Here is a 25,040-nt window from a genome sequence, read left to right as displayed (position 1 = left end):
GACTGAAACTCAGCGTGGACTCGGAGGGCCAAAGGGCCTGTTTCAGTGCTTTATTTCCCTACAAACACATTTTTATTTTCAGCAACAAAAGGGCTCACGACAAACTTGAAGCGCATGTTTGGAGTGGATACTGAATGGAAGGATGGTGCTGACTCCTTTCTTGAAGTCAGCTTTGCTGGAAATAAGGTAAGCAACCAATAACCTTTACTTGTTGGCTTATCCAATACTAAGGCGAGTTTATGTATCGATATCTGAATCATAAGAGAATCCAGTACAAAATCCTCCTCATGACCTACAAAGCCCTCCATAACCTGGCCCCATCCTACCTGACTGACCTCCTCCACAGGCACACTCCCACCTGCACCCTCCGCTCTGCTGCTGCCAATCTCCTATCCCCCCCCATCCGGACCAAACTCAGATCCTGGGGGGACAGGGCTTTCTCCATCGCTGCTCCCACCCTATGGAACTCACTACCCCAAACCGTCAGAGACTCCTCCTCACTCACCACATTCAAAACATCATTGAAGTCTCACCTGTTCAGTACTGCCTTCAACCACTGAAGGTCACCTCACCCTCTGTCTCCTTTCTCTGTTTGTTTACTTATTTATCTATTCACTTCCCTATGTTCTTTAAATCCCTGTAAAGCGTCTTTGAGTGTATGAAAAGCGCTATATAAATGTAATGCATTATTATTATTATTATTATAAGACAGGTAGGACATGTTTTGACCCTACAGCTGGTTGCATTGATATTTCTGTCAGAGTCCTGCAGTTGGAAAGTTGGTGTAGATGGCACAAAGATTGGCATGGCTCTGATGGGCCAAAAGGCTTGTTTTTGTGTTGTAGTTTAGTTTATTGTCATGTGGTACAGTATGACCCACTCTATACCCCACCAGTGACTTCTTATCTTTTGCTATTTCCTATAATCACCCAAGCTGTTTTTGCAACTTGCGTTAATATTAATCTCACCACTGCAATTATCTCATTCTTTATTAATAGAGCCACCACGCTTCATTTGTCTTACCTAAATGTCAAAAACCTCCGAATGAGGTATTTGCATAAGGAGCCCTTAATTTTATCTCATCATTTTCTCTTATTCTAACTCTGTATGTAAACGCTTCTTATTTGGACGTAAAGACATAACTACTGGGGGTGCAGCAATGAAAGGAGTTATGTTTTGAGTTGTTGACCCATTTGGACCAGAGATGTCTGGAACTTAATGCCCGAAGTACAACAATTTGCTTTTACGTGCCATCTTTAAAAGTAGAAAAGTTACTTCACAAAAAAACCAAAAAGTACTGGAGGAACTCAGCGGGTACTCAGCAGCATCTATGGAGGGCATTGGTGGATGTTGTTTTGCATTGGGACACGTTTTCAGACTGATTGGAGTGGGGGGAAGGTGGGGGGGGGGAGAGGGAGAAACCAGGAAAAACTATGTGGTTGGGACAGAACCTGGCAACACAGTTTGGGGCCGTGAGGAACTGATTGGCAGATGTGTGCGGTAAATGACAAAACCTACAGGTGAAAAGGAGACAAAATAGTGCCAGATAAGGAGTGAAGACGAGGAGTGAAATGTAAAGCCAGTGTTATGAGTGGAAGGGAAAAGAAGGGGATGAAAGGGAAATGTTCACCTCAGGAATAGAAGATGAGCTTAGGAAGGATGACTGGGATGGTGGGAGAAATGTGTGCATATTGGGTTAGGGGAATGAGAGGGATGTATTATTTGAAATTGGAAAATTCAGTGTTTATACCATTGGATTATAAACTACCCAAGTGGAATTGAGGTGCTATTCAAGCTCTAGTACTATTCGTCCAGTATTTTGAATTTTGGTGAAAATTCCAGCATCGGCAGCTTTTGGGTATCTACCGAAGGGTTAGTCAATGAGTTCTTAATGTTGGAACATCAAATGTTGGAACATCAAAGACAGTATCGGAGCAATCTCATAAAAACTTGGTCAAGCGGGCTGATGGAATAGAATCTGAAGAGAGGAACCATAAGCTTTATGCCTTATCAGATGAATTAACAGCTTCCAGTGTCCGAGTGACTAAATCTGGGATTGTTGAATTGAAACAACTCGGGTACCTCAAAGATGAGGCCATGATGAGGAGGAGATGAAACTGAGAGAGATTCTCTTTAGTTGAGGCCATCTAGATGATAGCAATGAGAGTATCACAAATATGTGAAGGAAGGAACTGCAGATACTGGTTTACACCGAAGATAGACACAAAATGCTGGAGTAACTCAGCGGGACAGGCAGCATCTCTGGATAGAAGCAATGGGTGATGTTTCGGGTCAAGACACTTTTTCAGACAGAGACTGAGTTAGTGTCAGTCTGAAGAAGGGTCTCGACCCGAAACGTCACCCATTCCTTCTACCCAGAGATGCTGCCTGTCCCGCTGAGTTACTCCAGCATTTTGTGTCTATCTTGAGTATCACAAAGATCATGAGCAGGAAGACCATACAATATAGGATATACATGAGCAGGAAGACATACAATGTACAATATTTCCTCTCAACCCCATTCTCCTGCCTTCTCCCTGTAACCTTTGACGTCCTTCCTCATCAAGAACCTGCTCAAGATATTTAACCCTTTATTCTCCTCACAGGTGGCAACAAAAATGGTAGAGAACCAGATAAATCCTGAATGGAACCAGGTGATTTACCTGAGGAGCAGGGTAAGGTTGGAACATACAACTTTTATTATAAACTAATGTCCGCTGGGTAGAGGGGCCAAGGAAGAGCATGTTTGATACAGTTCAGTGAGTCACTGCTTTAGTTCTCCCAGTGTGCATAGGGTTGACACAGGTTTAAGATAAAGAGCTTAAAGCTTCCTCCGGATGGTGTGGAATGAAATGGCTCTTCTGCAGGCGGCCAGACTCTGCGGGTTAAGTCAGTGGGTGGGGAGTTTTGGCTGATTGGCTCTGCAGGCAAGAAGCTTCTGTGGGAATGGTGTTGCCGTTCATTTTCCATTAGCTTGGGGCAGCAGACAATGCTGAGGTAAAATATGCACAATGATGATAACTTTTCTGCATTTTCCCTCCCTATAGTTTCCATCACTGAGTGACAATATCTGGTTCACGGTTTATGATCGGTAGGTGAATGTTGCTCTATTTCATTTACATTGTTGGGACTGACGCTCATCCTTGCTATTAAATGAGTTTGAAAGTACATACTTCCAGATTCAGAGACAGTTTCTTCAATGCACTGCTTCATTTTTGCTCACAATAAATAGCTCATATATCTATTTCTTTGATTTCTCTGATTCTCCTTTGAATTGTCTCAATTTACTTTTTTTCTCCTTGTTATGCACTCGATAGTTCATTATATTTACTATCTGGTGAAACAAAACTCTCCTTCATTCCATCTTAAATATCTGACCCCTTATCCTGACACCATGACCATGCGATTCTGAACTCTTTCCAGAGAAGAAATAGCCCCTTGCATCTGACAGTGTCTTTCAGGGTTCTTCTGCTAAATCCACGTTGCCTGTTCAATATGCTCTCTGTGGTATGAAGACCAAAACTTCATATTACTTGAAATATAGATTTTCCAAAGGGCTGTCCTCTTGTGGTAGAAGTTATATATTTTTGTCGTCTAGCCTCCTTTATAATAGAAGCTAACATATCACTTGCCTTTCTAATTGCTTTCTGTACCTGCCATTTACTCTCCACATCTCCTGAGCCAAGATTTGTACACAAGTGTTGACCAGCTTCTTGTCAACTAAGATTACACAGTAGTTAAGGCAGCATCTATTGGGGGAATGGATAGGCGATGTTTCCTATCAGCACTCTTCTTTGGATTTGATTGGCTGTTAACTAGTTCCTCAGTTCAATGCCAATAAAGAATGAACAATAAATGCTGGCATTGCCAGAGATGTTTACATCTCATGAATAAATCAATTCATAAAAGGTTGAGGGATTGCATTCATATTGGGGAGTATGGAAAGTCAGTTGTTGTAGGGAAGGACTGCAGACATTTTTTTAATAAATATGCAATGGATGGATTTATTCTGGGCTTTTAACTGCATATTGTTACAATTTAAATGTTTCATCTTTTTAGGAAGAGTGCAATTAAAAAAACACCTTTAGGAACGACAAAATTGAATATCTCATTGATTTCAGCAATGGGACTAGAAGGTAAAGCTATAGTCCTGAATATTATTTTCGGGGGAGGCATCTTGAATCTGCTTTTTTCTTTGTCTCTGATTCCTGCTTATGCCCACATTCCCAAGGATCTAGTGGTCCAGAAGCTTCAATTGACTCTCAGGGCAACAGTTTGCACAGTACTCATCCCCAGTTTCTCAGACGATAAAAATGTACCACAGTTCCAGAAGGAATCTTGTACAAGATTTGGAAAGCATGTATTTCTATAAGGACCATTCACCGCCTCAGGATGTTTTTCATCACTTATCCTGCCACTTGACACTCAGCGAAGCACTTTTAAAGTGCAATCTCCGTGGGATGTGCGGCAACTAATTTGCACAAAGATGGCATCGCAGACAAATAGGATACATAACACAGCACAGGTACGGACCCTTCCCACAATGTCTGCCGAACATAATGCCATATTGTCACCACTCCTTGGATAAAAGATAAATCTTCTGAGTACTACTGTGAATATTATGGTAGCAGCCCTTTTATCCATATTTCAGTTTCAGTTTGCATCCCTACTCATTGTTTAAGTCTGGTCTCCATACTGAACCGATTTAAGTCTGACTATTGATTACTAGGCCATGATGCATAATGGTTTTCATTCCAACAGATGAAGACACAGGATTCCTTCCACATTTTGGACCATGCTTTTTGAATCTTTATGGCAGTCCCAGGGAAGGTCTTGATGGTGCGGATAAGGATGATGAGTTAAATCTTGGAAAGGTACCTGACTATTTATTGAGCAATGTTTCAAGACTCACTGCAGAGGGAGCTGACAATGTTCAAAAGAGTTGAAAAGATGTGCTTATTGTATGTCTTTTCAAAAACTACTTAGTCCAGTCTGGTCCATGCTCGAGGTGTGGTCTGTGAACATTAAGACTTTGTCTCTGGAACTGATGCGCTACAATGCTGAAAACTACATTCTGCACTCCATACCTTTCCCTTTGCTAGACGTATTGTATTTGAGTTTGTCTTGTTTGTATTTATGTATAGCATTATCTTGTTTGGTCGGATAACACGAGAAACAAAGCTTTTCACCATACCTTGGTACTGACAATGATAAATCGAAACCCATCTAGCGAAAATAAGTCTGGATGTTCCAATTAAAATGCTTGCTTTCTCTTTCAGGTGGAAGGGGTCTATTACCGTGGTCGAATCTTGATAGAATTAATAACCACGATGGCAGACCGTTCAGGAAATAACATTGTTGATCTGCCAAGTGAAGATTCCTTGATAGTACAGGTATTAACACAGTAGGCCCTTCTTGCTTTACAAATCAGATTGGCAAGGCCCAGCATCGTGATCCCCAGTATCTGGCATCATGGTTTACTGGAATGAAAGAGTGGATCTTTCTTGCACTTTTGTGATTTCAATTTTAATTAAGTTGAGATTTTTAAACGGCAGTTTAAAACATATCTTTTTACACAAGCTTTTAACTGATTTTACTTCCTTTGTTCTTTTACACTTCCAATTTTACATTTTATATTTTTATATAAATCTGTGCTTTGCATACCTATGTCCTTACTGTTTTAAATTGTTTCTTTGTTTAGAAATGTGTTTGTTTTTGTGGAAAGCACTTTGGGCTGCAATAAATTGCATGAAAAGTGCTACATAAATAAAATATACTTTTGTGGCGGCTCCGAAGGGTCGGGCCATACTTCTACCGACTCCTCGGCACGGGAATGGACCAGTCCCGGGAGGCGGTCCTGGACTCAGGTATATAAGGACAAGGTTTGGGCGCCAAGCCATTCCGGCAGACTAGACCCGTCTGATACCTGTGATACAATAAAATATACCTTCTCGAAATACCTGACTCCTTGCCTTTATCGACGCGCTACATTGGTGACCTCGACGGTCCATTCATTAGGATGGACAAAAAAGCAGAATCCGACCGCCCGTCCGGCTCGCAGGCCGACCAGGCCCCAGCTGTCGACGCGGTAGGAATCAAGCTCCCGACCTTCTGGACCACCCGGGCTCGCGTTTGGTTTTACCAAGCGGAGGCCCAGTTCCAGCTGCAGGGCATCACAGTGGATAACACCCAGTTTTTCCACCTGGTGGGAGCCCTTGACCAGGACACGGCCGAAGAGGTAACGGAGTTCCTCCAGGACCCCCCGGCCAACGGTAAATACGAAGCCCTTAAGGAGCTGCTGCTCCAAACCTACGGGCTAACCCGAATGGAGCGGGCCGAAAGGCTCCTCCACATGCCAGGCCTCGGTGACCGGCGCCCATCTAGCCTCCTGAAGGAGATGGTCGCGTTACTCGACGGGCACAGACCGTGCCTAATGTTCGAGTATACATACCTGCACCTGCTGCCGGCCGACATTCGCCTGCAGCTCACAGACGCCTCCTTTGAAGACACCCGGGCCCTCGGCAGGCGCGCGGACGCGCTGTGGGCGGCGCGCCGTAATGACGTCAGTGCGCTAAACGTCACTCGACAAGCGCCCGATTTTCTCCGGTCGGGCGGGGGAGCTGTGGAAGGAGTGACAGCTACGTCCCGGAGGCCTGCGAGATCACCCCCGGTGGCCATTGCGGGTCGTGCACCTGCAGTCCCACACCAGCAGGCTCCAGCCAGCACCAGCAGGAGGTACTGGTGTTATTACCACCAGCGCTGGGGTGCGGCAGCCCGACAATGCCGCCAGCCGTGCACGTTTCCGGGAAACGCCGGGGCCGGCTGCCAATAGCCCTCGCGGTGGCCGGCCAGATTCACCGCCTCTTCGCCTGGGATCGGCGGTCCGGGAGCCGCTTCCTCATGGATACCGGGGCGGAGCTGAGCGTCCTGCCCCCTTCGCCGTTGGACATTCGTTCTGGGAAGCGGGGGCCCATCCTCACCGCGGCAAATGGGAGCATTATTCAGACATATGGCGTCCGCACGGTCCACATCGTTTTCGGCGCCAGTCATTTTACGTGGCTGTTTACGATCGCCGACGTCTCCCAGCCGTTGCTCGGGGCCGACTTTCTGCGGGCTTATTCTCTCCTCGTGGACGTCAGGCAGCAGCGCTTGGTCCACTCCGCCACGATGGAGCCCATTGCGCTGCGGCTGAATGACCCCATTATACGCCCGCTGTCGTCCGTGGACTCCCATTTCGCTCGTGATCTCTTCCCAAACTAAACAAATCCTTTCTCTGTGACTGAGGCCTCTTGTCATTGTAAGCAACATACTGTCATACTCTGATCATGATTTTATTTTTAATAGGATTATAATCATGTTGTTTAGAGAGAGGTGTGCTAAACAGTTGGATCTCATTGATGAAGCAATGTAAATCATCTTAACCCATCTACTGATCAATCCCTGATCTGATATCTGGACTAATTTCCAATGGTCTTCCAGCCAACCACCCTCTTCTAGCCTCCATAAACCTAAACAAGAATAACTATCTGTTGCTGAGCTCACATCAAGTCTCATTCCCTTGTGGTCACTGACTTGCATTGCTTTTGAATCTAGCCATACGTTGAGCTTAAAATTCTCACCTCTGCTTTTGAGCTTCATTGTATCCTTGCCCTTTCCTACTTCTATAGCCGCCTTCTGACTTTGTGTTGCTCCTGTTCTGGCCTCGTGTGGGTTTTTGTTGCATTGGTCTACCATGGCTGCCTGAGATTCCAACCTCAAAAACAGAAAAGGCCACACACACTCATCAGGTCAGGCAGAAATAAAAATAGAGTTAATATTCTAGGTTGAAGTTCCTTCATCATTTCTATTGTTGAATCTTTCTGACAACCTTTCTGTCATCCTCTCACCAAGTTTTCCCCTGATGTGGGATCAGGTTTCGGTTTTATCAATCTCTTCTGAAAAGTATATAATTCTTAATATAAAATTCTTAAAGGATTGGAAAGGCTAGATGCAGGAAAAATGTTCCCGACGTTGGGGGAGTCCAGAACCAGGGGCGCTGTTTTAGAATAAGGGCCATTTAGGACTGAGATAATGTAAAACCTCTTCACCCAGAGAGTTGTGAATCTGTGAAATTCTCTGCCACAGAAGGAAGTGGAGGCCAAATCACTGGATGGTGTCAAGAGGGAGTTAGATTTAGCTCTTAGGGCTAAAGAAATCAAGTGGTATGGGGAAAAAGCAGGAACGGGGTACTGATTTTAGATGATCAGCCATGATCATATTGAATGGCGGTGCTGGCTCGAAGGGCCGAATAGCCTACTCCTGCACCTATTTTTCTATGTTTCTATATTGAAATGTTATTTTGTATTCTGTGCTGCAAGAAATGTCTATGTTTCCATTGTATGGCTGCAGAAGTACTTGCACAGGCGAAGGTACAGTCTCTGCGTTGTGTTCTACTCGGCCACACAGCTGCAAGAGTCTAAGGAGCCAATCCAGTTTGAGGTCAGCATGGGGAATTATGGGAATAGAGTTGACAAGTCTTGTAAACTTCACGCGTCCACCACCCAGCACTACCAGCCTGTGTTTGACGGTAAGTAGAGCTATATTGAATGGTACTGAAGAAGGCACTGGAAGTGTAAAACATGAAGGGTTCTGATGAGAGCTTGTTAACCTGAAACAGTAACTGTTTTTCTCTCTCAACCTGTGGAGCATGTTCAGTTTAATGGTTAAAGATAAATTGGTTGCATGTTTTTTTATTTCTTTGCAGTCAGGAAGAGAAGGTAGGTTAGACCTTTTTTTAAAAGAGTGCATTTGCAAGCCGACCTGGATAGAAAACTGATTCCAGACATCTATTACCCGATTTTGTTCGTTAGTTGAAAAACATACACGGGTCACTTAATATGATAACCATACCTCCACAGTTATGAATAGCATCAAAAGCACATAAGACTGATTTTAAAAAGAGTAAATTCTGCTGTTGGAACAAATGTATGTATGCGTGTCGAACTTTTGAATTTAATGATATGGGAGCTCATTTGTATGTAAGGGTATCCACAAGTCAGACGTTTGTAACATGAAGATGACCTGTACAAAGTCTGATTGCTTTATAGTGCTTGATTTTTTGTCACGAGATAGGGCACAGTGGTGCTGCAGTAGAGTTGCTGCCTTACAGCGTCAAGAACCTGGGTTTGATCCTGACTATGGGTTCTGTCTCTATGGAGTTTGTATGTTCTCCCTGTGACCACGAGGGTTTTCTCCAGGTGCTCCGGTTTCCTCCCACATTGCAAAGACGTACAGGTTTGTAGATGAATTGGCTTCTGTAAATGGCACCTAGTGTGGAGGATGCAAAACTAGGATTACATGGAACTAGTGTATGAGTCAGTGTGGACTGGATGGGTCCAAGGTCTTGTTTCCATGCTGAATCTCTAAATTAAACTGAAATCAAAGGTAATTTAGAACTGAGGTTAATATGAGCTTATCCACATTACCCCGGTAACATCATGTATCTGTTCTGAACATATCTATAATCAAAGGCAATAGTTTACGCACAATAATTGAAATAACTGCATTTTGTCATGATGCATTGTTAAATCAAAATGCATGTTGAAATACAAAATGTATTTGCTAACACGGTATCAGCTGTTAAAACATTTTTTTTTTTCTAGTTGACCTTTGGCCTTTGGAATGTTAATATTATTGGCTAAAGCCTTAAGTATTAATAATTCTCCTCAGCTCATCTGCAAAATACAATAGATCCAAACTGTTTTTAAAAAACTATTGGAATGAGACAGCGCAAGACCAAAACCAAATCATGCAAATGGATAATAGAGACATTTATCTGGTGCATTTCATAGTCTCAAGACCATTCCTCATCTTTTACCACTCTCCCCACGAAGTAGCAATGAATCATTTTGAAGCTTCACGTCCTGTTGAGGGTAATTCATAAAATATTAGACGCACTGCCAACTAAATTGTACACAGCAAGCTCCTACAATCAGCAGCGAGGTGAACACAGTGTTGGTCATTTTTAAAATGCAGCAGGGCCTTGGGAGAACTCTGCACCTACGTTAGATTTGATTTGATCAACAAAACTGCAGAAAACCTATGTTAAAATTCCAGGTAATGCTGGAAACACTCAGCAAAGTCAGGCAGCAGAGATTGATAATGAGAGATAAACAAAATGAATGCTCAGGTTCCATCTTCCTGTACAACTGGAGGGTAAAGCTAGAGAGTGAAAAAGTATAACCTGTTACTGATGAGAATTAAAACTTATTTTCTGTGAAATAATTTGACAACCACAGTTAAGTGTGGTTTTAAGAGCTAAAGTTTGAATTTGTACAAGTAAAAGAAGTCTGATTATGCCAGTTAGTTTCAGGATCACTAACCCTATGTCATCCTACGCTTGCAGGAAACTACTATTATTACCTCTTCTGGTGTGACACGAAACCTGTGGCGGCTCTGCCATCGTTCTGGGAAAATATTGACCACAGACTCGATAGATTAAATGTGTTGCTTAAAATCATAGATAGACTGGTGAGTATTTTGGGCAATGAATTGAAAATGCTACACCTGTCAGCAGCCTCTGGCAGAATAAAGGAACAGAGTTATAGTTGCAGATCAATGAAACCTCGTCAGAATTGGAAAATGTTAAATATCTGCAACTATTGAGCAAGTGTGTGAGAGAGAATAAATGGGAAAGCCTGTGATTGGGAGAGATTTGGACAGTAAGATAACAGTGCATGACAGAATGAAATATGTAGAAACAAAATAATAGTGGGCTGTCAGAAAGTCATAGAACTGGACGGCGCAGAAACTGGCCCTTCATCCCACCTTGTCCATGCCGACCAATTTGGCATATTGGGCTAATCCCCTCTGGCCCATTGCCTTCCAACCCCTTCAATTTACTGTTGCTGTGAAAATGGCATGAAATACACGATTGGTAGAGAACCTTTTTATTTTGGTATTTTATGCAGTCATTTTCATGTAATTTTGGAAATGACCCATTTCTACTTTTGTATTAAATGTTCACACTAATCAGGATTAAATTCCATCTGCCATTGGTCTGCGCATCTGTCCTTTTACCATCAAACACACTACCTATCTACAAATTACTAAACATTATTTCCTACGTTCATATCAAAATCAGTAATATGTGCATATATATATAGATATATAATGTGTGTATGTGTATAAATCTTGAAATATTAGGTGAATATCTGATAATGCTACACTATTATTTCACGTTCTTTAGAAAATTAATTTGGAAGACGTCAAGACAGCGTTGTCAGGTGGAGGAACTCATCTCACAGGGGCATGGATAAAGATGCTTGACCGTGTGGTGAAAGATTGCAAGTAGGTAGCACTAAGTCAATCCACTAAAAGATGTGGATTAAATATTTAAATTCATCACCTGGGACCAGATGCCGTTTGATGGACAAATTTGATGTTTCCTCTCTCTCAGCAAGTCTTGGTAGGTTTCACTTGTTGATTGGCAGCTTTTACAATTTTCATTGGACCTTTTTTGGCAGCTGACAGAGCTGCTGCCTCACAGCACCAGAGCCTCTGGCTCATCGCTGTCCTCAAGTTTAATCCTGAGCGCGGCTGCTGTCTGTGTAGAGTTTATACGTTATCCCTGTGACCGCATGGGTTTCCTCAGGGTGCTCCGGTTTCCACCCACATCCCAAAGATGTGTGGGTTTGCAGGTTAATTGGTCTCTATAAAATTTAACCTTGTGTGTAGGGAGTTGATGTGAAAGTGGGGTAACATAGAACTAAGATTGCCCCACAACCCCCTGCACTCCAAGGAATAAAATTCAGAGGTACTGATTCTTTGAAATTTTCCACCCAAGGAGGCCCATTCGTTTAATGAACTTAAGACTGATATTCATAGATTTTCCTATATTTAGGAAATAGGGTTGGTGCAGAAAAGTGGTGCTGAGGTAATAGATGAGCCATTATATTAAATAGTCTCTGACTACATCCTATCTTTGTCCAGCCCCCTCCCCTGACATCAGTCTGAAGAAGGGTCTCGACCCAAAACGTCACCCATTCCTTCTCTCCAGAGATGCTGCCTGACCCGCTGAGCTACTCCAATATTTTGTGTCTACCTTATATTAAATAGTGGAGCAGGTGCAAGGGTCCACGGGTCCACTGCTTCTATTGGTTATGTGAGTGAGAACTTGTTTGCATGGTATTGCTTAATACATCTGCATTTCGATATAACCAGAAGCTTCTAAAATGGAAACTGTTCCACTCGTAACTTGACGTTATTCACCTTGGTGAAAATAATCTTCACCCTTACAGAAACAACAACAATGTTAAATTGACTGTGACTGTATTGTCTATTGTCTATTGTCTAAAACTGACGGAATTGTAACATAACATGAATAGTATCTTTCCCTCAAAGTAAACTGCTTGTTAATTCAACTGAGAGTAATCTGACCCAGGGATGGGCAGTGGTGCTGCTTTTAGCACAGTTGCCTCAGGGCACCAGGGATTCTGATCTTGGATGTTGTCATGTAGAGTTTTCATGTTTTCCCTGTGACTCATCGGCAGTCACTCGAAGCGAGTATGACTGTCCTCTCCATAGGGTCGTATTCCTTTTATGGAGGAAGCCTGTACATGACTTTGTTTAACGTGGGGAGATTGGACCACACGGTCCTTGACAGATCTGGGTCAGGATCCAGTGGCATGGAGTCCAAGACGACCTGCTGCAGCCTTCATCCGCCTTCCCAGCCGTTATGACGCTCGACTAAAGTCAGGCATCCTCCTCCGCCTATTCCACAGTTGAGGTCTTGGGACTACGTGGGTTTTGTTACATGATCCACTCTGTACCAAGTCTCAAAGACATGCTGGTAAATTAATTGTAGTCTAAGCAATGGTTTGGCTTCATGAATGATTGAAATGCACCTTGCACAGGCAGTACATGGCACTGACAACCTCCATCACTTAAACCTTGTAGCTAATTTCTTTATCTTTCTTCCCTATTGCAGTCGATCACTCCCATCAGTGAAAAAGCTACCCCATGTGACTCTTCTCGATCAATACCTGTACGGTCAACAAATTCTCATTCTGAAGAAAATTAGGAAATCTGCAGAGAAATTGAACGATAAAAACATTAATATCCAAGACAAGCTGCCTGAAATCGAAGACTGGATTGAGAGGCTCACGTCAGTAGCAGAGGAGGTTTGCTTTCTAGTGCTTAATACAAGTGTACAAGGGGGAATATTCCAGTGTGAAGCAGTTATGTTCCTTGAATTTGGACAAGTTCTGGACTGGTTGAATTGTAACAGGATTGGGAGGCACCACAACATGTTTGGAGAGTGTTCAAAACAGGTTGACTGATAGAAACGCCAGCACGTAGAAGTTGAAGAAAGCAAGGAGGACAAAGTACTGGGAGTTGCACATTGATTGGAGTAGGATCTCATACACTTCTGGAAGTCCCAAGGAACTTTATAATGTAATCACTTTTAAAATTTTAAATTTTGTAATTAATTTTCAGTTGAGGGTTAGAAACAGTTGTCTATATTACAAGTCACTGCACCCCAGAAGTACTTCAGAGTGTGAAACTGTTTTGGTGGGAAACAATGTAATATTGTTAAAGTAATGGTCAGAAATGAATGGTCACACGGAGAGCATGTCTGGTGTGACTCAGGTGTGTGTCTGCTGATAGACCTAATGTGAATTGGCCAGTTATGACCAAGAGGAATCAAGACATTATCTTTCAGGATAAGAAAGACAAAAAAGAAAAGAGCTATGCCCATATTTGAATTCATTTGTTTCAATGGTCTGGGTGTATACAGTCTGGAATAAAAGTGTTTTGTTTAGTATTTCCACCTTGGGCAATATTTTATGCACACGGGAGTGCATAAACACAGAGTAACCTCAAAGAAATGGTGGGACACAAGTTACTAATCTGCCAACAAAGCTATGTGGTTACAAGGAAAAAGGTACATGTTCCTGTCTGTTTCCCCAACTCCTAATCTTTCTAGTCCCTCCCCATCCGAGTGTCTCCAAAGATTTTCTTACTGTATTCTGTTTCAACATCTGTGTTGCCCACATTATTTATTCATGATTACAATCCCGTGACTTTGTTTTAGACATTGTGCAGTGACAATTAAACTGATTTTGCAGAGATAGGAGTTTTATAAAACAAAGTGCCACTTTTTTTTCACATTTCATTTTGGTTTTCATTTTTCATTGGGTTCCCCTGTGGATGATGGTGCGGAGGGATTATCTGATGCGCAATAGTCGAAATCCCAAACCAACAGCACATGCTGCAAATACTCAGCAGATCAGACGATATATTTGAAGTAAATTGGTGACTTTCTGTCCATTCATTTAATTAACTCCATGAGCTACTTTTTAGTTTAGATTTGCTTTAAGTCAGTCAAACCATCTGGCCGTTTATTGTTCGAAACTTTGATGCTTGAATTCTGCAGCATTGATAACGACAGCTCTGCAAATACTGTTGGGGCAGCTCCCTTCAGCTGAAGAGGTGGGGAAAAGTTGGATGGCTCTAAAAGAACTGAGAGACCTGAGTGCATATGTACACAAATCCTTGAAAGTGGTTTGGCATATTGAGAGAGTGGCCCATAAAGCATATGAACTGTTGCTATCCATAACAAAAAGGAATACAAAGCACAGTGTCCAGTTTAACGCAGATATCATTGAGAGCAATGTCAAGATGCTGCAGAAAAAACAAAAATGATTTGCTGGAACAGTTCCAGGGATTTCTGTTATAGATTAGACTGGCGAAGGTGGGTTGTTCTTGTGGTGGAGAGAAGATTTGATAAAAATGAATACCTGATCTGAAAAAGTAAATAAGGAAAAACAATATCCACCAGCAGATAGTTCAAGCACCCGACGACACATTTACAATGTTAGGTTCTAAGAACAAGGAAGATGGAGATGGGACAGTGTATCAGCGCCTCTTAAAAAAGTTGAATACTAGATTTTCACATTTTTAGAATTTTTAATATTACAGAAAGTGTAAAAAGTAAAATGTATTAATGAAATTAGGCCCTTAAGCAACTTAAACAGCTTTTAGGACGACAATCCACTGTAGGCACCAATGGCAATGATCAAAATGTATGCCGATGACCTTTTTCTACAAAAAAAGGGCAGTGGAGTGAGCTGTGAGGAGAATTTTGTAACAAAGGCTAATTTGGACAGGTACATGGATAGGATAGGGTTAGAAGGATATTGGCCAAACACAGACAGAAGGGACTAGTGTAGATGAAGCATGTGGGTAGGCATGGGCAAATTGGGCTGAGGGGCCTGTTTCCACACTATGACTGACTCACGTTATGATCTGGAATTCACTGTAAGTAAATGTGATGGAATCAAACAATTCAATCAAAAAAGGGAATTTGATTGGCACTCGAGAATAATTTGCAGAGCTAAAAACGAAAAGCTGTGATCTTCGGGATACTCTGCCAGGAGCCAGCATAGAGTTGATGGATTGAATGGTGGCCTCCTGTGCAACAATTCTGAATCTATGGTTCCAGCTGCTGATTGCTGTCCATTTACTACTGTGAGAAGTACACCTTCCAGCATTGTGCCAAGGGGGTGGGTGGGTGGGCGGGCTGAGCTATCGTGCAGTCTGCGGTCAGGATATTCCAGAGCTCTCCAGGCTCTCCACAAGAGGTTAGGAGACACATAAGAAAATGGGAAGGGAAAGTCAACAGACTGAATAAGTAAAAGCTTCTACGTTCTTTTCTGATCTTGCAGCCTCAGATAAGCTTACCTGACATCATAATCTGGATGCTGTCTGGAGAGAAGCGGGTGGCTTACGCTCGGATCAAATCGCATTTAGTTCTGTTTTCGAGTAGCGACAAGAAGTCTTGTGGGAAATTCTGTGGAAAGTTACAAACCGTGTTTATGAAGGTGGGTCAAAATTTCCCAGAAATGTTGGTGTTAGCTGTTTGTTCCTCAGTCTTTTGTGCCCGTTGCTGCTTTGCCTTTCAAATTTATTTGCTGAGATGCATAATTATTTCACCCATTATTACTTCACTGAAGCTGAATCAGAATTGCTAAATAAATGGTAAATAAATGGTGAAGATGAAAAATACTGATGTAGTTTTATGGAGGAAGTATATTTAACTCAGAGATATTTAAGAGTGATGCTTTTAATTTTCTCCTGTGATTTCAAGTGTTATTTTTATAGTAGCTGTTACCTTTCTCCTTATAAGGTATATTGCCTGAGTGTTTTCAAAAGTATCACCCCACACCCTCCACCCCCTGAAAATGAAGTGACAACCCATTGTTTTAGTCACTATTACGTCTATAATGAATTCCATTAAAGATCAGATCCAAAAACGTACAGGTTTGTAGGTTAAAATAACTGCAGATGCTGGCACAAATCGAAGGTTTTTATTCACAAAATGCTGGAGTAACTCAGCAGGTCAGGCAGCATCTCGGGAGAGAAGGAATGGGTGACAATCTGAAGAAGGGTCTCGACCCGAAACGTCACCCATTCCTTCTCTCCCAAGATGCTGCCTGACCTGCTGAGTTACTCCAGCATTTTGTGAATAAAAACCAGGTTTGTAGGTTAATTGGCTTGGTATAATTATAAATTGTCACTTGTGTGTGTAGGATAGCGTTAGTGTGCGGGGATCATTGGTCAGCGCGAACTTGGTGGGCCGAAGGGCCTGTTTCCGCACTGTATCTCTAAACTAAACATTAATTGCTATTTTATTTAATTGATGTTGACAGTACCACCATGACAAGATTCATGAAATGAGGTATGCAGCTCATCTCCGCCTATGGATCTGGCTGGGGTTGTCTTCTGATGAAGAAGAATTTGAAAAACTAATTGATGGAAAATTTATGGTTGCTGCAGAAAGAGTAAGTTGAATATTTGAAAATATTGTCAGAAAAAGCTGCATGGAATCAGCTGAACAAACATTTGGTTCTGTAACTACTCCGATAGTTGTCCTCATGTAATTATTCAGTGCCTTGATATCAGAGGGTGGAACTGTTTTCTGAGGAGGTTCTCAGGAACCGGTGGGAAGTTCTGTCCTCTCTTACAAACTCGGTGCCAATCCTAGAATAGTACATTTATGTGTGGAAAGGCTGAGAGCACCCATTGCCCCCCCCCCCCACCCCTCCCATATTTAGTGTCCGACAGGTTGTTGGTATGATGTTCTTCTGTTACTCCCCCTTTGGTTGTGGGAGGAGATCAGACCATCGTAGGAGGAGTTGGAACATGCAGTCTTTAGTTTAGTTTTAGTTTAGAGATACAGCGCGGAAACAGGCCCTTCGGCCTATCGGGTCCACACCGGCCAGCGATCCCCGCGCATTAACACTACCCTACACACACTAGGAACAATTTACACTTTAAACAAGCCAATTAACCTACAAACCTGTACGCTATGGAGTGTGGGAGGAACCCGAAGATCTCGGAGAAAACATACGCAGGTCACGGGGAGAATGTACAAACTGTACAGACAGCACCTGTAAACGGGATGGAACCCGGGTCTCCAGCACTGCAAGCACTGTAAGGCAGCAACTCTATCGCTGTGCCACTGGGAGAATATGCAAACCCCTGAGAGACTGCACTAGAGGTCAGTATTGATTGCAGTAATGGGACTGTGACACAGCTGCATTACCCTACAAGACAACTCTGTCACTCAGGTGCTGGTGAATTTTAGCTAAAGTTTAGTTGCACAGTGCTTCTGCATTTTCACCAATTTAATCTGGTTCAACCTTCAGTAAGATGCACTCATATTTGGAGATTACTGGGCATGAGCAGTGACATTAATTTCAGTTTCCAAATGAGCAGCGCCATCAACATGGAATATAAACTAGGAAAATAAAAAAGATTTTAAAAAGTCTGCATTTAACTTAATTAAATTATGCATTCCAAACACATCTTAGTCTGAAGAATGGTCCTGACCTTAAACATCACCTCTCCATGTTCTCCTGAGATGCTCCTAACCCACTGAGTTACCCCAGGACTTTGTGTCGTTATTTGACATCTCTGCATACTTTGATTGGAGTTATTTATGTTAATCCAATAAACAGTGAAAAAGCTAAATGCAAGTTTGGGTCATGATCTTAATAGAAATTATTAACATACAGTAAAGTACAAACACAGAAAGTATCAGGCTCTCTGCCAAGCATAGCATGGACATCAAAATAATTAGCAATGAAGGGTCTCGTCCCGAAACGCCACCCATTCCTTCTCTCCAGAGATGCTGCCTGTCCTGCTGAATTACTCCAGCATTTTGTGTCCACCTTCAAAATAATTAGCAATCAATTTCTGGCTGAGAGATGTGCAGCCATCATCTCTTGAATAACCTTTAAGACTGAAAACACTCAGCAAGTCAGGTAGTATCCGTGAAGCAAGACACCGACTCAATGTTTCAGCTCAGTGACCTTCATCAAAACTTAAATAATCTTTCTTTTCTGTGGTTCAGTATATAATCCTACAGAATACCATGTAGGCTTTTTGTTGGCATTTAGTTTTACAATGGAGGCCCAGTACATTCTTCATCTGTGATGCATTTAGATTGGAGTGGTAAAGGGAGGGCAGGCTTTATATGTGCTGAGCCAGCTGCTCAAGATGATGCCTTGGCAGACACCATATAACTCAGCTCAGTGGAAGAACCATGTACAGTGTTTTCGCTGACTAGATAGACAATAGACAATAGGTGCAGGAGGAGGCCATTCGGCCCTTCGAGCCAGCACCGCAATTCAATGTGATCATGGCTGATCATTCTCAATCAGTACCCCGTTCCTGCCTTCTCCCCATACCCCCTGACTCCGCTATCCTTAAGAGCTCTATCCAGCTCTCTCTTGAATGCATTCAGAGAATTGGCCTCCACTGCCTTCTAAGGCAGAGAATTCCACAGATTCACAACTCTCTGACTGAAAAAGTTTTTCCTCATCTCAGTTCTAACCGAGATAGCACACAACAAAAAAGCTTTTCACTGTACGTCGGTACATGTGACAATAATAAACTAAACTAAGCCCATCCTGGTCCATATCTATCTTAAACAATCTATGATTGTGCCTTCATGGTAGCCATATTTATCTGCTTAGCAGTCATGCTTTCTGTTTTAATTTTCAGTATGAAAATCAAGCAAAAGTAATGGGCCATTGGGGTACCAGTGGATTGCTGCAGCATCCGATGTATTCTGATGCGATGGGGAAAATGCGACTTTCAAAAAAAGCTTTCCACCCTCTGAAAGGCTGGCAATGGGATGGAAAGTGGACCATCGACCCAGAGCATTGGTATGTTGGTTTTTATCCCTAATGAGCTTTGCAGTTAGTGTAGAGCTTTGCAGATGATGTAGAAGTGAATCCCTCAAGGGCAGCAGATGGTGCTGCTGCCTTACAGCTCCAGCACAGCTGGTTCAGTCCTGACCTCTGGTGCTGTGTGGTGTTTGTGTGGATGTCCTCAAGGTGCTTCAATTTCAAATCTCATCCGAAAGATGTGCTGATAGTTGATTAATTGGCTTACAGTATGTGTCACCCTTAGTGTGGTACGTGGATGGAAATTGGGGTAGAGTGGATGATTACGATACCAACGTATCCTGTTGAGCAAATGGCCTCCGATATTGTAAAACTGAAGTATGAGTTTCAAATTATCCCACAAGGTTTTTTGAAAAAATTAAGTGAGCTGTGATTTCACCAAATTGTTCTTGATGCTGTGATCAAAATTGGCCCTCAATCATCACTTAAATATTGCAGCCACTCTTCATCACATTGCTCTTGGTAGGATCGTATTTTGTGCAAATAGATTGCTGTATTTCCTGTGTTTAAACTAATGACCATAGTTGCTTCACCCATGAACATCCTGAGCCCAGCAGTTGCTAACAAACACAATGCACCTTGTGCTCTTTCAAGTTACTTCATATGATTCCTTTTCCTGTTGAGTGAGTGCTCTGATGTTGCAAGTTAGAGTTAAATTGCAGCTCGGTGGTGACCATGAGCAAGTGACATGATGAATGTGAGGTGTGATTTACATGTGAGAAAACACTAGTTTATTCCTCTCTTTACAGCTTGCTGTTTGATTCTGATGCTGGGCACACTGAATTTATAGATGATGTTTATGAAAATGAAACTCATCTAGCTGGAGGAGACTGGAGCCCAGCTTTCGAACTGTTTACTGATGAGGTAGGTGTTTCACAAGTCATTTTGTATTGTTAAACATCAAATGTATGTCAAGATGTCCAGTTAGTTTTCTTATTAATTGGTCACCATTATAAATCAAAACTTGACTAATTGGGATGAAAATTAATCTTCTCAGAATCCTTTTACTTTCTAAATTATTTAGGCATATCAAATCTGTAAATCTTTACATGCAGATGCCACAATCTCAATGGTAAATGGCCAAAACAAAATTTGATTATATGTTGCTGAGTTTATGCAGAAAGTATCTCTGTGGCTTAGAGAAGTTTGCTAATCTGCTCCAAGATAGTTACAAACATTTTTCAGTTGTCGATATTTGATTTCAGACTTGCACACACAATCTCCATCCGACAAGTGCCTCAGACACGTCCTTCCAGGTCACTGCCAACTCAAAAAGATACTCCTACCAGTAGAAATAGAAAGGAGACTTGTATCTTTTCAACTTAGATATATAAGGGCAGGAAGCCCATGATTCCTGCACCTCAACCCTTGCCGTTTCAGTTGTTTCCTTGGATATGATGATCATTTTAGGAAGCATTATCTGTTCTGGAGTATGGCATAACTTTTTTTTCAGAAAGGGAATAGACACTTATCGATAGACGAGATTGAATGTCCTGAAGGATGGGAATGGAAGGAAGAATGGGATATAGATTTTTCTCGAGCAGTAGATGAAGATGGTAAGTTGGCACATGTCCTGTGAGACAGGCATGTTTTGCAAAGTTTTGTAATGTTCCCTTCTGTTTCGTAGTGTGTAGATCAGGTTAGATTAAAACTGCCCTCTCAGAACTCGCCCCTTGCTGTCAGAACCTTTCTAGTTTATCAGCGCTTCTTGCTTCAACCCTCTCCCAGCTTCTTTAGACTTTAGTTTAGTCTTTAGAGATACAGCACGGAAACAGGCCCACCGAGTCCGCGCTGATCAGCGGTCATCCCATACACTAGCACTATCCTACATTCTAGGGACCATTTTACCGAAGCCAATTAACCTACAAACCTGTACATCTTTAGAGTGTGGGATGAAATCAGAACACTTGGAGAAAACTCCAGATGATACTAAGTTGGGGGGTAGTGTGAATTGTGAGGAAGATGCAATAAGGCTGCAGGGTGACTTGGACAGGTTGTGTGAGTGGGCGGATACATGGCAGATGCAGTTTAATGTAGATAAGTGTGAGGTTATTCACTTTGGAAGTAAGAATAGAAAGGCAGATTATTATCTGAATGGTGTCAAGTTAGGAGGAGGGGGAGTTCAACGAGATCTGGGTGTCCTAGTGCATCAGTCAATGAAAGGAAGCATGCAGGTACAGCAGGCAGTGAAGAAAGCCAATGGAATGTTGGCCTTCGTAACAAGAGGAGTTGAGTATAGGAGCAAAGAGGTCCTTCTACAGTTGTACCGGACCCTGGTGAGACCGCACCTGGAGTACTGTGTGCAGTTTTGGTCTCCAAATTTGAGGAAGGATATCCTTGCTATGGAGGGCGTGCAGCGTAGGTTCACTAGGTTAATTCCCGGAATGTCGGGATTGTCGTATGTTGAAAGGCTGGAGCGATTGGGCTTGTATACACTGGAATTTAGAAGGATGAGGGGGGATCTTATTGAAACATATAAGATAATTAGGGGATTGGACACATTAGAGGCAGATAACATGTTCCCAATGTTGGGGGAGTCCAGAACAAGGGGCCACAGTTTAAGAATAAGGGGTAGGCCATTTAGAACGGAGATGAGGAAGAACTTTTTCAGTCAGAGAGTGGTGAAGGTGTGGAATTCTCTGCCTCAGAAGGCAGTGGAGGCCAGTTTGTTGGATGCTTTCAAGAGAGAGCTGGATAGAGCTCTTAAGGATAGCGGAGTGAGGGGGTATGGGGAGAAGGCAGGAACGGGATACTGATTGAGAGTGATCAGCCATGATCGCATTGAATGGCGGTGCTGGCTCGAAGGGCTGAATGGCCTACTCCTGCACCTATTGTCTATTGTCTATTGTCACAGGGAGAAAGTACAAATTCTGACTGTTCCATGAAGATTGGAAGTACACATTTTCTATTCCTCACTTCACAGTCATTTCACCATTAGAATAGCAGTATCTAGTCCAAATCCAAGTGCTCGAGTATGAGATTTAGCTTCCAAACGTGAGTGCAGTACTGAGGGAGAGCTTCACTGTTGGAGATGCTTCCTTTAAGTTGAAATGAGACATTTTTTCATCTATTGGAGCTAAGTTATCCCATGGCACCATTTCATACCCCAGGTATCTTGCTCACAATATTTATTCTTCTAACTTTAAGACAAATTACATGGTCATTCTGATGATGATTGTGTGGGAGCATGATATGAACAAATTGCATATCTCCTAGACTAGTTTTGATTTGGACGCCTTTAAGGGCATTGCAGAAATGCAAAAATGTTTGTTCTGAAAGACCCACTGTGTTGCTGCTGTAGCTCAAACTGCCTCTGGGCCTAAATACTATTTTTACCCCGCCCCTTCCTTTGCCTTCCCCAAAATTCTGGCTGTTTTGCAATCCAAACTTGACGTCTAACCAAGACTTCTTGATTCATCTCATGCTTTCCCATCTGTTGCATCTTCAGGAATCCCGTAACTGAAGTGCCAACAAAGATAATTTGCTGGATATTCTGTAACGTGTTTTCTGCCTCTTGAAGGATGGGAGTATGGAAGTGTTATTCCACCAGACAAGATGCCGAAGACGTGGAATCCCACTGAGAAAGCCTATCACACGCACAGACGTCGCAGGTGGATACGGAAGCGGGCCTTGAAGATCATCTTTCGTCCAGTTAAGGTGCAGGATCACCGGACTCGATATTAAAATTTAAAACTTATTCATTGCATTAATTATTGCATTAGTTCAGCATTGTGGGCCAGATGACCTGTTCCTGTGCTGTACTTTCCTGTGTTTTGTGACCCATGTACTCTAAAGTAGCATTGGGAATTTGGACTGGGGTTCCAGGCTTTTAGATTATAAGCTGAGACCCTGTCTGCACCCTCAGCTGAACACAAAATACTCCATAATACAACTTGAATATCCCAACACCATCCAAAGAAGGGCAAAGGAGTTGCCTCCCCAGTTATTAATCCCCCCCCCCCCCATCTTTAAAGTATTATTTGATTTCTGTTGGTGGGACATTACAGTATACAAATTGACTAATCTGTTTCCTGCAGTGCAACAGTATCGTGATATACTCGACAGTGAAGCATTTCGGAATGGCCTGATATTGAGTTTGATGATTCAGTCTTTCTCAGCATTACATCTGAGGCTGGATATTGTTCAATTCACCAGTGTAACATCTCCTTAATCTGGGACTCTTCTTTGCAACTTGATTTGGATTTGTGGAGTATTCAGTAGTCCTTGTATACTGAAATTTATTTTGGGGGGATCGTGTTTTTAATGGTTAGGGTTCCCGCTCCCCAGGAGACTGTCAGTGTCTACTACTTGTGATTTACTTGTAAAGCTCAAAATGCAACAACCATAAACATTTTCAGAAAATTTCCAAACACACAATTTATCTTTCTCCCTTTGCCTGTGTTGAGAAGAATTTCAAACAAAGATTGTTCTATCAGTTTATATAATGCTGCTTTTAATTCATTAGAGCACTAAAATCCAAGAGCTTATAATTTGAGGATCTGATGTATGACAGAAAGAAGACTTTGATCCTGATGGCTGGGAATATGCCCCTTTATTCGGTTGGAAGTTCCATGTGAAACCGAATAAGGGAGATATTTATCGTCGCAGGCGTTGGAGGAGGAAGATGGTCCCCATGGATCAAGTGGGCCCAGCAACTATTTTCAGACTGGAGGGCTCTTTGGTATGTTTATTTGCGTTTGTGTAATTTGAAAAATTTTCATGATGAAAAGGGAAGCTGACACTTGACTGCAGCAACAATAGTTGTGTGAGGCCAACCAAATATTTTGAGATTCATTGAGGGCTATCCAGAACTGAACATGGGGGCGGCGCAGTGGTGTAGCTGGTAGAGCCCTGCCTAATGGCGCCATAGGCCCAGGTTTGATCACGATTGTGTGGAATTTGCATGTTCTCTCTGTGACAGGGTGGGTTTCCTCTGGGTCCTCCACATGCCAAAGACATACAGGTTTGTAGATTAATTGGCCTCTGAAAATTGTTCCTGGTGTGTAACTAGAGGGCATAGGTTTAAGATGAGGGGGGGAAAGATTTAAAAGAGACTCGAAAGACAATTTCTTCATGCAGAAGGTGTTGCGAATATGAAACGAGCTGTCAGTGGAAGCATGGAAGTGATTAAAATAGTGACTGTTCAAGACATTTTGACAGGTGCAAAGGTAGGAAAAGTTTAGATATGGTCCAGACTCTAAAGGCAGGCAAATGGACTAATTCTAAAACTTGGTTGGCATGGATGAGTTGGGCCAAAGGGCCTATTTCCATGCAAGACGATTCATTGAATCTCTGGCTCTTTTTCTTTCAGTGTCATGAACCCCTGAATGTGGAGGAAGATGAGTTTGTGGTTAGAGAGAAGCCAAATGAAAAAAACAATCTTTATGGATCAACAGCGCCTTACGTAACATGTCTTCTGGACCGTGAGTTTAAACTAGTTCATATGTCAGCTATCATTATTCAGCAATTTTGCCGCTGGGTGACAAATTCAATCTCACACCGGAGATTTAAGCACAAAATTCCAATCAACTCTCCAGCACAGTACCACAGTGCTACCTTGAATGTGACACTACAGTTTTTCACTGTACCTCGGCACAAATGGCAAATTGAAAAGCTCACGACTTTGAACAATTTAGGAACACTATAAGCTCTCCCTGTCCAGTATTTACCCCACAACCAAGGCTGTCAAGACAGGTAACCTGGCCATTACTGCAGTGTGTAAAATGACTGCCATTTCCTGCACTGCATTTTTATATCGGTTTGTTGACTATGAAAAATGTTACCATAACTAGAGTTTGTAAAAGT

At 42.4% G+C, this 25,040-nt stretch overlaps 1 protein-coding gene across 1 annotated transcript in view; it reads left to right on the top strand.

Annotated features, from left to right (window-relative positions):
• The window catches only part of LOC144610401 (myoferlin-like), an 82,965-nt gene that overhangs the window by 20,104 nt on the left and 37,821 nt on the right, over nt 1-25,040 (top strand). Inside the window, exons 13-30 of the mRNA XM_078429034.1 lie at nt 83-186; nt 2,607-2,675; nt 3,048-3,091; nt 4,060-4,136; nt 4,762-4,874; nt 5,280-5,393; nt 8,389-8,566; nt 10,385-10,509; nt 11,228-11,328; nt 12,968-13,160; nt 15,708-15,863; nt 16,692-16,823; nt 19,051-19,214; nt 19,985-20,099; nt 20,689-20,791; nt 22,756-22,892; nt 23,749-23,916; nt 24,547-24,658. Coding sequence (XP_078285160.1) covers nt 83-186; nt 2,607-2,675; nt 3,048-3,091; nt 4,060-4,136; nt 4,762-4,874; nt 5,280-5,393; nt 8,389-8,566; nt 10,385-10,509; nt 11,228-11,328; nt 12,968-13,160; nt 15,708-15,863; nt 16,692-16,823; nt 19,051-19,214; nt 19,985-20,099; nt 20,689-20,791; nt 22,756-22,892; nt 23,749-23,916; nt 24,547-24,658 — 2,205 coding nt within the window. The remainder of the gene's footprint in view (nt 1-82; nt 187-2,606; nt 2,676-3,047; nt 3,092-4,059; nt 4,137-4,761; nt 4,875-5,279; nt 5,394-8,388; nt 8,567-10,384; nt 10,510-11,227; nt 11,329-12,967; nt 13,161-15,707; nt 15,864-16,691; nt 16,824-19,050; nt 19,215-19,984; nt 20,100-20,688; nt 20,792-22,755; nt 22,893-23,748; nt 23,917-24,546; nt 24,659-25,040) is intronic.

The sequence above is a fragment of the Rhinoraja longicauda genome, chromosome 36 (genome assembly GCF_053455715.1).
Source record: "Rhinoraja longicauda isolate Sanriku21f chromosome 36, sRhiLon1.1, whole genome shotgun sequence".
NCBI lineage: Eukaryota > Metazoa > Chordata > Chondrichthyes > Rajiformes > Arhynchobatidae > Rhinoraja > Rhinoraja longicauda.
Note: the sequence above shows the minus strand (reverse complement) of the source record. Positions and strands in the feature narration are given on the sequence as shown.